Source organism: Neospora caninum, chromosome VIIb (assembly GCF_000208865.1).
Source record: "Neospora caninum Liverpool complete genome, chromosome VIIb".
Lineage (NCBI taxonomy): Eukaryota > Apicomplexa > Conoidasida > Eucoccidiorida > Sarcocystidae > Neospora > Neospora caninum.
The window spans coordinates 1,634,222-1,645,103 of NC_018394.1; the positions used below are offsets into that span (position 1 = coordinate 1,634,222).

The 10,882-nt window shown below is 49.2% G+C and overlaps 3 protein-coding genes across 3 annotated transcripts in view; 1 reads left to right on the forward strand and 2 right to left on the reverse strand.

Moving 5' to 3' along the window:
- The window catches only part of NCLIV_026010 (Phosphatidylserine synthase 2,related), a gene marked incomplete at both ends in the record, with an annotated part of 6,112 nt that extends 3,243 nt beyond the window's left edge, over positions 1 to 2,869 (reverse strand). Inside the window, 5 exons of the mRNA XM_003882795.1 lie at positions 60 to 224; positions 837 to 944; positions 1,419 to 1,569; positions 2,176 to 2,283; positions 2,655 to 2,869. Of these exons, the coding sequence (XP_003882844.1) occupies positions 60 to 224; positions 837 to 944; positions 1,419 to 1,569; positions 2,176 to 2,283; positions 2,655 to 2,869 (747 nt within the window). The remainder of the gene's footprint in view (positions 1 to 59; positions 225 to 836; positions 945 to 1,418; positions 1,570 to 2,175; positions 2,284 to 2,654) is intronic.
- Positions 2,870 to 4,123: 1,254 nt separating this feature from the next.
- On the forward strand, positions 4,124 to 5,474 carry NCLIV_026020 (hypothetical protein; the record flags this gene model as incomplete). The annotated part of the gene is made up of 2 exons (XM_003882796.1): positions 4,124 to 4,495; positions 5,160 to 5,474. 2 exons carry the CDS (start codon positions 4,124 to 4,126, stop codon positions 5,472 to 5,474), a joined length of 687 nt encoding a protein of 228 aa, XP_003882845.1.
- Positions 5,475 to 7,435: 1,961 nt separating this feature from the next.
- Positions 7,436 to 8,806, reverse strand: NCLIV_026030 (U6 snRNA-associated Sm-like protein LSm6,related; the record flags this gene model as incomplete). The annotated part of the gene is made up of 3 exons (XM_003882797.1): positions 7,436 to 7,473; positions 7,853 to 7,966; positions 8,710 to 8,806. The coding sequence occupies 3 exons, from the start codon at positions 8,804 to 8,806 to the stop codon at positions 7,436 to 7,438; spliced, it is 249 nt and encodes an 82-aa protein (XP_003882846.1).
- Between the last annotated feature and the right edge of the window lie 2,076 nt (positions 8,807 to 10,882).

Below are 10,882 nucleotides of genomic sequence, written 5' to 3' on the forward strand. Positions count from 1 at the left end.
CGAAGGGGATTCGCGCGGAGAGAAAAGGCCACGGAGGGGCCGAAGAGCCATCCACTTACGTGGTCCCACCAGCACTCCCAGAAGTTCGGGAGAATGTGGCGGAGAGAGATTTCCATCCACTCAAACAGCAGCGAGAGAATCCACAAAAGGCGAGCGTCGCGGATAATCAGACCCTTGACGAGCCATCCAAAGAAATGCGCCAAGACAAAGACGTCCATCGACCCCTGAAGAACCCAGAAAACAAACAGAAAAACGGCGAGCGAGGAGAGGTGTATTTCCGAGCACACGAAGACGGGAAGAAAAAGGATCTTCCACTCTGGATGCGGAGCGCACCCGTCTCGAGCTTGCAGACTCGAAAGATCGGCTGAGAAAGAAGTGTTTTTCTCTCGTGCTCAGACGCGCGAAAGAAACGCAACACGGTAAACCCCACAGCCGGGACAAGGACGCGTGAAAAAAGGGACAGCGGCAGGGACGACGGAAGAAAATCAGTAAGTGCCCAAGCGGGCGACAGCGAGGAAGTCTATCGTTTCAGCACGACACAAGACGCGGAAGGTTCGCATTGACTGCGCGACTGCATCCGCAGATCCGCGCGATGGAAATGGTTGCAGGAGTGTGTGTGGGGAAACGTCGAGAAAGTTTAGGTTCTACAGTGTGTTTCTTCGATTTGGGTATCCAGTTCTTAGTCGCGGCTCGTATCTATGCTGCACATTCTGGAAACCCATCCAAAGGTTGGTTTTCAACACTATACACTGGACGTCACTGTACTTGTTTGGCACGATTCTATCTCGCGGCACACACACACTGCGCCAAGATTTGTCACAGCCTTTCGGCCTCACCGCCAGAGTCGAGAAACTGTGACAATTCTGCGCGTAACTCTTCTCGGGCAAAGGCTTGCCTAGACTCGGATCAATGTAGCGCAGGCCTCGGCGAACGTCGTCCAGATCCTGCTCGCATTTCAAAAAGAAAAGGAAAAGGGCCATCACAAGCAAAGCAGACTCTTTCCCATATATATATATATATATATATGTATATATATATATATATATGTATATATATATATCTTTGTGTCTTTGGTGAGATGTGTGTGCGTAGAGCTGTGTCTGCACACGTGTATGTACGTGTAGGGGTCTGTGTACACATACGGTATAGATACATGTACGTATATATATATATATATATATATATATCGAAGCGTGGCGGTGAACAGCTGAGATGTCGCCGCGGAGCGCTGGCGAGAATGAGCGACAGAGAGGCAGATCGAAAGTGACGGAGTTTTGGAGAGGTGACAAGTGGATGTGTGGCCGCATTTTCCAGAGATGAAGCGCGACGGGGCGACGGGGGTTTCGTGGCCCAGACGCCTGCGCTTGACTTGATCCTCCGATACGGCTGTGAGGCGAGAGAAAACGAACAGGGCCCACCTGGAAAAGGAGGAAGACGAGGAGCACGAGGTAAAGCACCGAGCATCCTTTGATGAAGCGCCAAAAAATCGGAGAAGGCCGCACGAGCAATCCGTCAGGAAACTGGAGCGTCCCAAAGACGAGAAACATCGACACTGCTGCAGTCGATCCCCTGAACGAAAGACACGAAACACCAAAAGACAAAGCCGCGATTCTACTTTCTTCAGAACAAGATTCACGTGTGTAGAGTCCACCAACTTGTTAACCTCCACGCATGCACAGGCATCCTCGTGGATCTAAATGCATATACTCATTCATATACATATATATATATATATTCATATACAGATATATTCATATATGTGTATATATGTATATAGGCACGTTTAGGAATCTTCTCCTCCGTGGTACATACAGCGAAGACACCGCATATCTATATGTAGATACAGGGAAGTCCGTCCTTACAGATATGCATCTGCGCACGCCAAAGCACACAAATGCACATAATTATATATATATATATATATATATATATATATATATATAGGTATGTGTGTGTATGTTAATGTCTTTTTGAGTTGTGTGTTTGGATCCACATGTGAGTGTCTCTGTGTCGAGCAATTGAATTGCCGGCATTGAGAGGTTTATTGCTGTCGCGCAGAGGGCGAGGAACGATCTGCGGCTCTAGAGAAAAATCGACTGGAAGGAGAGGGGAACAAGGACCGTAGGCAGGACGTATCTACCCGAAAGAAGAGAAAAAGAGAGAACAAAGGCTTACCAAACAATTCGGTATTTCAGGTTTTCGGGCTCCGACCCTGAAGAGACGACTTGAGCAGCGACGAAAATGACCGCCAAAGAGGTGCATAAAGTCGCGACTGTTTTCGGTCTGCCAAGCAAAGAGGAGCGAAAGATCGTCTCTGGAAATCTCACTCCTCGCACGCTCAAAAAAAGACGAGTGTAACACATACACATCTATTCTTCCATCTTCAGATATATCTAAATTGATATATATATATATATATATATATATATATATGTAAGGAGAGAGAGCAGAGTCTATGGATGCCAATATATATATATATATATATATATATATATATATATATATGCATGTCTATATGTTGGAGTATGTCTATCCAGATACATGTCTCTCTCGAGGCGTTTGCGGACACAGAGAGAAGGACAGCGCGACGCTCGAACGTTTCTCTGTCTCGAGAGATCATCTGTTGCAGCGTGTGCGTTTGCCTGGATCGTCACCTGTGCAGCCATCCTTGCTTGAAGAATTCTGGAGCCTGAGAAGCTCGGGCCTGGGGGCCTATATACTCTCGACTGGGGACAGAAGTCTGAACGCCGACGTGTCTCCTTCGAGGGGAAGACGCCCCGTCAGGACTGGCAAGTGCGTGCGGAGAAGAGGAAGCAGAAAACGAGGAAGCAAACGCGGGGGAGAGGCGAGAACCGTCGGTCCGCACCATTTTTACGGAGAGCGGGAAAACAAAGGAGGCGAGAGACAGGGAGACAGAAGCTGAAAACACGTGGGCGGAAAACGGAAAGAATATCAAAACTCACGCGGAGAGGGAAGGAGAAAGAAGAGGGAAGAAAAAGAGGAGGAAAGAAAAAGAAGAGGGAAGAAAGAAGAGGAAAAAGGAGAGAAAGAGGAGAGGAAGCGGCAAAGGAGAGAGAGAATGGGAGAGAAGGGCGGTGAGGGGAGAGTGTACGGGACGAAGAAGGAATAAGAGATGCAAAACACCCGAACGAGCGTATCCTCCGTCCACGCTGGAAGACGAGGCCGGGGGCTGTCGACTGGAGACAACTCCTCTCACAACGCCCTTCTCTTCTCTCGCACCACTCTTCTCTTTTCTCTCATCTCTCTTCCCTTCTCTCTCAAGGCTCTTCTCTTTTCTCCCTCATTTTTATCGAAGTTCCATGATCGCGCACATTCTTTTCTACGCGCGCGCCTCTGTCGCGAGTTTCTCGCCTGCTTCGCCTGGGAGGGGCGAGGAAGCAAACAGCACGACGGAGACAATGTGTCTCTCTCGCTGGTCTGATTCGAAGAGAGAGAAAAGAACGCGCTTCTGCCCGGAACCGAAGCGGCAGGAAGCGACGAAAAAACAATCAGCGCGAGAGAACAGGAAAGACAAACCCACCAGTCCGTTCACGAACGAGCCTCCGCGTCCTGCCGGCGCATGCAAACCCCGTGTCTCTCGGTGTGTTGAGTGCATGCGCGAGAAAACGAGGTCGCGGCCAGAGGGAAACGCCGAAAAAGGAGAGAACGAAGAAGAAACACCGACTCTGTGTCCTGCATCGCTTGGTTGGGTCTCAGAGAAGGCCTCTCTGACCGAGGAGACCCAGAAGAGAGAAGAGAGAAGAGGGAAGAAAAAAGAAAGAAGAAAGGGAGAGAAGAAAGAAGAGAGAAGACATGGTCAAGGGAGGAGCGACACGCTGGGCAAAGAAAAGAAAGGAATGCGGAAAAGGCAAAGGATATGCAACCTTCTCATTCTCATCTCTGTATCCACGTGAAAACGTGTGCGGAGACTGGCAGGGAAAGAAGGTGAACACGCGCGGACACGCCCCTCTCCGTTTTCCTCGACTTCCTCGTTGTCTCTTGTTGTCTCTCCTGCCTTAAATGTGCTGCCTCTCCGCGTCTTCTCCCTCACCGCGTCTTCTTCCTCTTTTTTTTTTCATCTTCTCCGTCCTCACCGTGCTCCTGGTGCTCTTCCACAAACATCATGGCTCTCGCCGCCTATTCGCTTCGCTCTCTCACGGTCACTTACAACTCCCGCAACAGATCCTCCATGAACGCAACCATCGAGAACCTGAAAAACACTCTTCTTTGGATGTCTCCTTCTTCTTCTCCTTCTCCTTCTTCTCCCCCTTGGCCTGTGCCGCGTCGCATTGGACGCCGTCAGTGGCGCGTCACGTATTTGAAGTCTCCGTTCAAGTACAAATACGCGCTGCGGCACTACGTGTTCGAAGACCATCGCTACGCCTTCTCATTCTACGACGTGGGAAATGTCCAGGAAGTCGTGAGCGCCTCCCTCGGCGCCATGACTGCCGAAACGAACTGTTCCTGTCGGTTTTCTTGGCACTTCCCAGGAAGGGTAAGAAAGCGACGCTCCCACGACCCAAATGCGAAGCTATCCCCAACCCCGTCCACAACCCCACTCATACACGTATATGCGTGTACATATTATACGTGTATATGCATGCGTTACATGTGTACTTTTTCAGGGTTTCGCGTTTAGGCAAGAATGTGTAGGCGTTTAAGCGAGTGGGGATGTTCTGGGCCTACGTTCGAGAGAAGGTGCGATTGCTTACACTTGGAGAGGCATACGCGCCAACACAGATGGCTGTGGAGATACATCTACATGCATGTACCTATATATATATATGTGCATGGATATTTGTAGAGGAGAAAGAAGATATGTGCGTTTTGGATGAAACGTATAATGCCACAAAACATAAATACGTATATATGAGTAGATATATAAGGCAACGATTAAATGTGGATGTATATTTATCTGTATGTGTCTGTATAGATGCATCAGTGTGACGAAACCTCTGGTTTCCCCTCCGTTACATTCTGAAAAGGTCGAGGTTGCTGTTTGGCGTTTTGTGGGAGAGTCGAGTGAGATCGTTCGAGAGCGCCGAAGAGTGGACGGAAGGGAGTGCTGGGTCTTCCTCTTGACATGCGTCTGCAGTTGGTCTCTTTCTCTCTCTCTGGCAAATTGGCTTTGTCTTCTTGTTCCTGTCTCCCGTTCTCAGCCGCAAGTCTCTCTTCCGACGCCGCCCCGTCTCCTCCCTTCTTCTCGCGCGTCTGCTCTTTCTGCTGTCTCTTCTTCTCTTCCTTCCTCTTCGGCAGACGACGCGGGAAGCGCGTCAGGTGCCTGTGGCGGAGCGAGGACGAGTCAGGAGGCGAACGCGTTCTCGCCCGCGCCGCTTCGCGGTCACTGCCCAACAAACGAGGAATTTATTCGAAAGGCGCTGGAGGAGGAGCAAGCCGTCGAACGCATTCGGAAGAAACTCGACAAGAAAAAACTACTCTGGTTTCCTGGGAAAACGCCTTGGGCTCCTAAATAATGACGTCAGACGCCATCTTCTCAACTCTGCATGCTCTCTTCTGTCCACGCATCGCACGCACATACCTATAAACATCTACATATATACATATATATATATATATATATATATGTATGCTTGTGTGCCTATCTATCGGTATACACAAGAGCATTTGTCCAAATGTGTATATTCAAAGATAAAGAGGAAGGGGCGTTTTTGAGTGTTCGCATCTGTGGAGGTTTCGCCTATGGGCGACACACAGAAGATCGTTGGAACGCGGGAGCCCCAGGTCTGACCCGTTTTGCTTTGGATAAAAACTCTTTCGGTCTGTGAATCGACAGCTCTGCTTTTTTGGCATCTTTGCATGGATGTTAGAGGCCGTGCTCCAGAGAGAAATGTGGATTTTTGAAGGCGCGTCAAAGTTTGTTCAGTGTCGCTGAAACCAAACTCGCGTTGTCGAAAAATGGTGTCGTCTGGGAGATGCACTGGAGAGCGCAAAAACGATTCAGAACTGTGCAACTCAAATCGTATAGAGACACTGTAGTGCCTAAGATACTGGGTATGACTCGGTTTGCGAGACACAGACAACCCAGTTCTCTAAACGACCGCTGCATGCGCCCCACGAGACTGTGTGTGGAGGTTGGGCGAGAGGAAAGCAACACGAGACAGAGAGAAAGGTCTGTATCGTTTTGGAGAATCCTCATCGGATTCTCGATTCTTCACGAGATCACAACTCAAATTCCACGCAAACTCGTCTTTTCGACGGCGAAAAAGCAAGACGCAAGTAGCCCCGTCTTGCTCCTCGACTTCGCGCCCGCCGCTGCAAATCGTCAAATTCGCATTCTCGTGTCCAGGATATACAAAATATGTGCATGCAGATACATATATATATATACATATATATATATATATGTGCATGTAAAATGTAAACAGGTAAACGTGTGGATGTGTGTATACCTACGTGTAGAGAGAGACAGGATCCTTCTTTATCTCATTCTCTTCCCAGAGTGATGCACCCGCATGTGGACACGTACACAAATATATATACGGTTTGTGTATGCGCATGTGGAGATGCATCTCGAGCTATCCAGCAATTTCTTGTAACTCTCACTCAGCGTTTTCTGGATATAGCTCTCTGCTTCTCCTGCGGGAATGCCCACGCAGTACGTTTTTTCTTCCAGGGAACGCGAAAAGGATTCCGTTTCAACTGCATTGCAGGCGCGTGTCTTTCTCCTCTCTTCCGCGTTCCGCTCGTCAAACACCGGGGAGAAAATTCGGGTGGCTTCTTCGGCCGTGTGTTTTTAAGAAAAAGAATTCAAGTTTAGAGATTACAGCCTCTTGATTAATATATACTGATGAATTATTAATAATAGTACAAGGAATTGTAGCTGTAAGAGCATTACATCCTATTAGGGAAGAACTACTTCTACTTCCGCCACGGAAGGTTACCATTGTTTTCGCAAAAGAAACGAACCTAAAGGGGCGGTGACAACGCGAGAAACAAGTCTGTCATCTTCTGTCTCTGTTCCCAGTGCTCGTTTCCGCTGGAAAGAGAAGTGCTGCACAGGCTTTCCATAGTTCACTTGCATGCAGATACGCCGGTAGAGAGAGAATTCATCGTCTCTCTGTTCTTTTCTTGCTTCTTTCTCTGGAAAAAGAGACAGACGCTGTGTGCACTCTCGCAAACACTGTCTGCGAGACCGCGCACGGGGCCTCAACTTCTGCCATCTTTGTCTCTCGTGTGTGTCGTTCTCCTTTTCCTTCTGTCTAGAAGAAAAGGAGAGAGCGATTTTCTTCCCCGCAGAGAGAACGGAACGCCTGACTGAGCAGACAGGAAGAGTCGTGCTCGCGACGCGCGAAACAGACAAAACGGAAAGCACTTTAGAAGGAAGGGAAGAGGAGAGGAAACGCATGCAGAAGAGAAACGGCGAGAAACGAGGGAGAAAAACAACGTCTGACGAGACCCCAAAGAAAAAACGCGTCTACGTCTGCGTCTCGTCCACCGCGCTGATGTACAGCACTGCAGCATCAAACAGAAAAACACATTCAAAAACAAATTCAAAGAGTCGCCTTCATCCTTTTGAAAGAAGAAGTTCGACTACGCAAAGACACACAGATCGATCGACATCTAAATATAGATATACACAGGTCGCCACATTCAGAGGGATATAGATATAGATACATATAGATATGGACAGAAATGGATATACAGAGATATAGGCAGCTGACGATACAGAGATACATGAATGTGTGTACGCAGCACACGTTCACCCCTGATTCACGTGAGTAGACAATGTATCTCAAAGCTTCTCGCGGCGTTTTGTGTTATTTTCGATGAATGTTTATGAAATACTCTCTGGAGGCGTTTATCGACTTTTCGTTTCTCAATTCATGCTCACCGTTGTTGCCACGGATCAACGACAGGCCGTACGCGGCGACGAAGTTCCCGTCAACGAATTCCTCCGTTTTGTCCATTGCGATGTTCATGCGGTCGTCCAGACACGTCAAGACACCTGGAGAACGAAAAGACGAAACGGGGACAAATCGAAAGGGCCGAAAAGTGGAAACAAAGAGTGGAAAGGGAACAGAAGACTCCTCCCAGAACGGTCAGAGCGGCGTCTCTCGGAGCCTTCGGCGGAGCAGAGAAAATGTCAGAGGGAAGAAGTCCTGGATGTTGGTGTTTTCAAAAGCACATGTGAACGCACACATGAGCATCTGGAGAGAACGCTCTTCTGCGGTGGAAAGCAGTGATGAAGGCGGCAGGCTGAAACCATTTAAGGCCGTTGGTGTGTTCAGCAATCAACAGAACTTGGTGGTCTGGAACAGAGATCACGCATCTGCATGTCTGGGTTGTTTGCAGCTGGAGCTGAGAACGGAATCTGCGTCAATAGAGGAGTCACGATCACCTGATGGCTGTCGCTCTCGAGGTTGCTTCAACAGCGAGGGAAACAGACTACTCAGATGCTAGTCACAAGTTGTAATACTCGGTTATTCTCTCCTGACTAAATGGTGAACGCCATGCTCGCAGAAAGTGTAAGAACATTGTCGCAGTGGAGACGCGGAAAAGAGGCTCGTGTACGGCTAAGAAGAAAGGCCAGAAGGCACCCCCCAACTTTCGGCCGAAAAAAGAGCAAGAAAAGAGAATCTCAACGAGTCGAGAGGACGCAGGCATTGTGGCGGACAGCGGAGAGTGAAGGATGCACAAACCTGTGGAGATCTTCTTTTTAGAGGGACGCATAGGGGGGACGTGCTTTACCTCGGTAGTCTGTTCCATTGCTGAGGCGAACCACAACACGCTGCCCGATAACTTTCTGCAGGAAGTCACTCGGAGACTTCTTCGCGTTTGTCGCCATCGTTTCGTCCTTCTCTTTCCTCCGCGGTACGCTACGTGTTTCGCACGCTGTCTTTATGCGCGTTGCCTCTCAGGGCGAAGGCGAAGAGCAGTCTCAACACGCAGAGAGCGAGAGAAACCGACTCAGCAGGCGCCGACGCAAGACGGAGACTGCAGAGAAGGCGCGATAGGCAGCCGAAACGCACACTCGCGACGCACAGCGTCTCTCGGGGTAGCGCAGCTCCTGTGTTGCAAGTTTTTCGTAGAAAAAGTCCGAGAACACCACGCGAAAAAGGCCCTGTCTCAGAGAGAAACCAGCGGAACCGCTCTCTCTCTTCAGAACACCCTCGGCTGTGCGCAAGCAGGTCAGAGAGAAGATGCCGACGGTGAGGCACTGCGAAGAAAAGATGCAGGAGAGAGAACCCGTAAATTTCGCGAGGCAGCAAACAGAACTCGAGAACAAAGAGGGAAACAGCGAAGAAATTTCGGGGGCGTGAAGGAAAAACGACGCCGAACTTTGCATGCAGGACAAGGCAGACGCACCCCCCGGAGGCCGAAGGCTGCAAAGCAAGAAGGAGAAGGGAATGAATCTTCACGTTTCGATCCTACACGCGCTGAGAAGGAGACAGAACAAGGAGAACAAAGCGCGCCGAAAACGGTTTCTCTTCTGCCGCCGACCGCTGTGATGGGTGTTCGAAACGCGCGCGCTCGTTTGTGAACGAAGGCGGAACAACGACGCGAAAACGAGACCAAAGAACAGGTCTGTCCTCTCCAAGGTGACTGGAAGATCCTTTGCGTTCGGGAGAAGAAAACGAAGAAGGAAAGGAGCCTGAGAAGGCTGAGAAGGACGAAACATTCGATCGGCCGTTTGGATCCTCGCAGGTGTTGTCTCGACGGGGAAATTTGCATGCATCGAGAAATTTAAGTTGGCTACAGAGAGAACCGCAAGAGTGCCCGCCGCCCTGTTTGGTTGCGTTGTTTTCTTGGTTTCTTTTACCTTTCTTTTCCACCGGCTCTTCCCTTCCGAGCGAGGCAGTGCACAGGCGAAACGAAAAGGAGAGTGCTTTTTCCCGGAGATCCTCGGTTCCCCCCACCAGACGACGTCAAGCAGTGAGAAGACAGACAAATCCTCGTCTTCCCAGCACCTTTCCCTCCAAAGGAGAAACACGACGAAGTGTGTGAGCCTCTCAAATGGAAAGGCCATCTTTGAGAAGGCGACACCAGTCAGAACCCAGGACAGACTCGAAACCGTAAAGCCTCGCGAGAAGACCAGAGGCGTTTGGGTGAACTTCTCGAAGGAGCATCCTTTAGAACTTTGTCACTGACGCCGAGAACCGAGACGTCAGACCTAAACACGATATGCATCTCAAATATATGTATATGTCTATATATATATATATATATGGATAGGTATCGCGCAAAGTCGTTACGCAAAGATAACAGACACATCTCTATATGTGCATACGCGTCGACCTATCCACAAAGATATGTATATATGTATGTACAGAAGGAGATACAGACATAGATTAGCGTATGTCCTGCGTGTCAGCGTCCGATGAGCTCTGGGGGATAGGCGTGGAGCAAAGGGGCGTTGACTCGAGAGGCTCTCGCAATTTGTCAATCGGCAGGTGATTCCGGCGCTCCCAAAGTTCGAGTACATTCTCGTCACTCGAACTCCCGCAGGCCTCACAAGCGTGAAAATCCTAAATTCCCACCCAGCTGCTTCTTCTGTTGATGTAGAACACTCGCAGTGCCCCAGAGGTCTTTTTGTCGCATCTGTCGAATGCGAGACACCTTTAATTATTCGGATTATTTGGGACCATTGCAACTGGTCAAAATGATGCGAATTTGGACGCAGAGCTTCAAGTGACACTGTGATCACAAGAGACGAACACACGCCTCGAACTTACGGGTCTGTTCCTCCTTCACCCACCCTTTGCGTGTATGTCTGCTGTCTTCGGCATCCGTAGTATCCTTAGTTCGATTAATTTCCTTGGTGCATGTGTCTTCACGGGATCTTGGCCATCAAAATGCACATATATGCAGATATGTCCAGAGATCAAGCGAATGAGATTCATTTACAATCGATTCACTGACC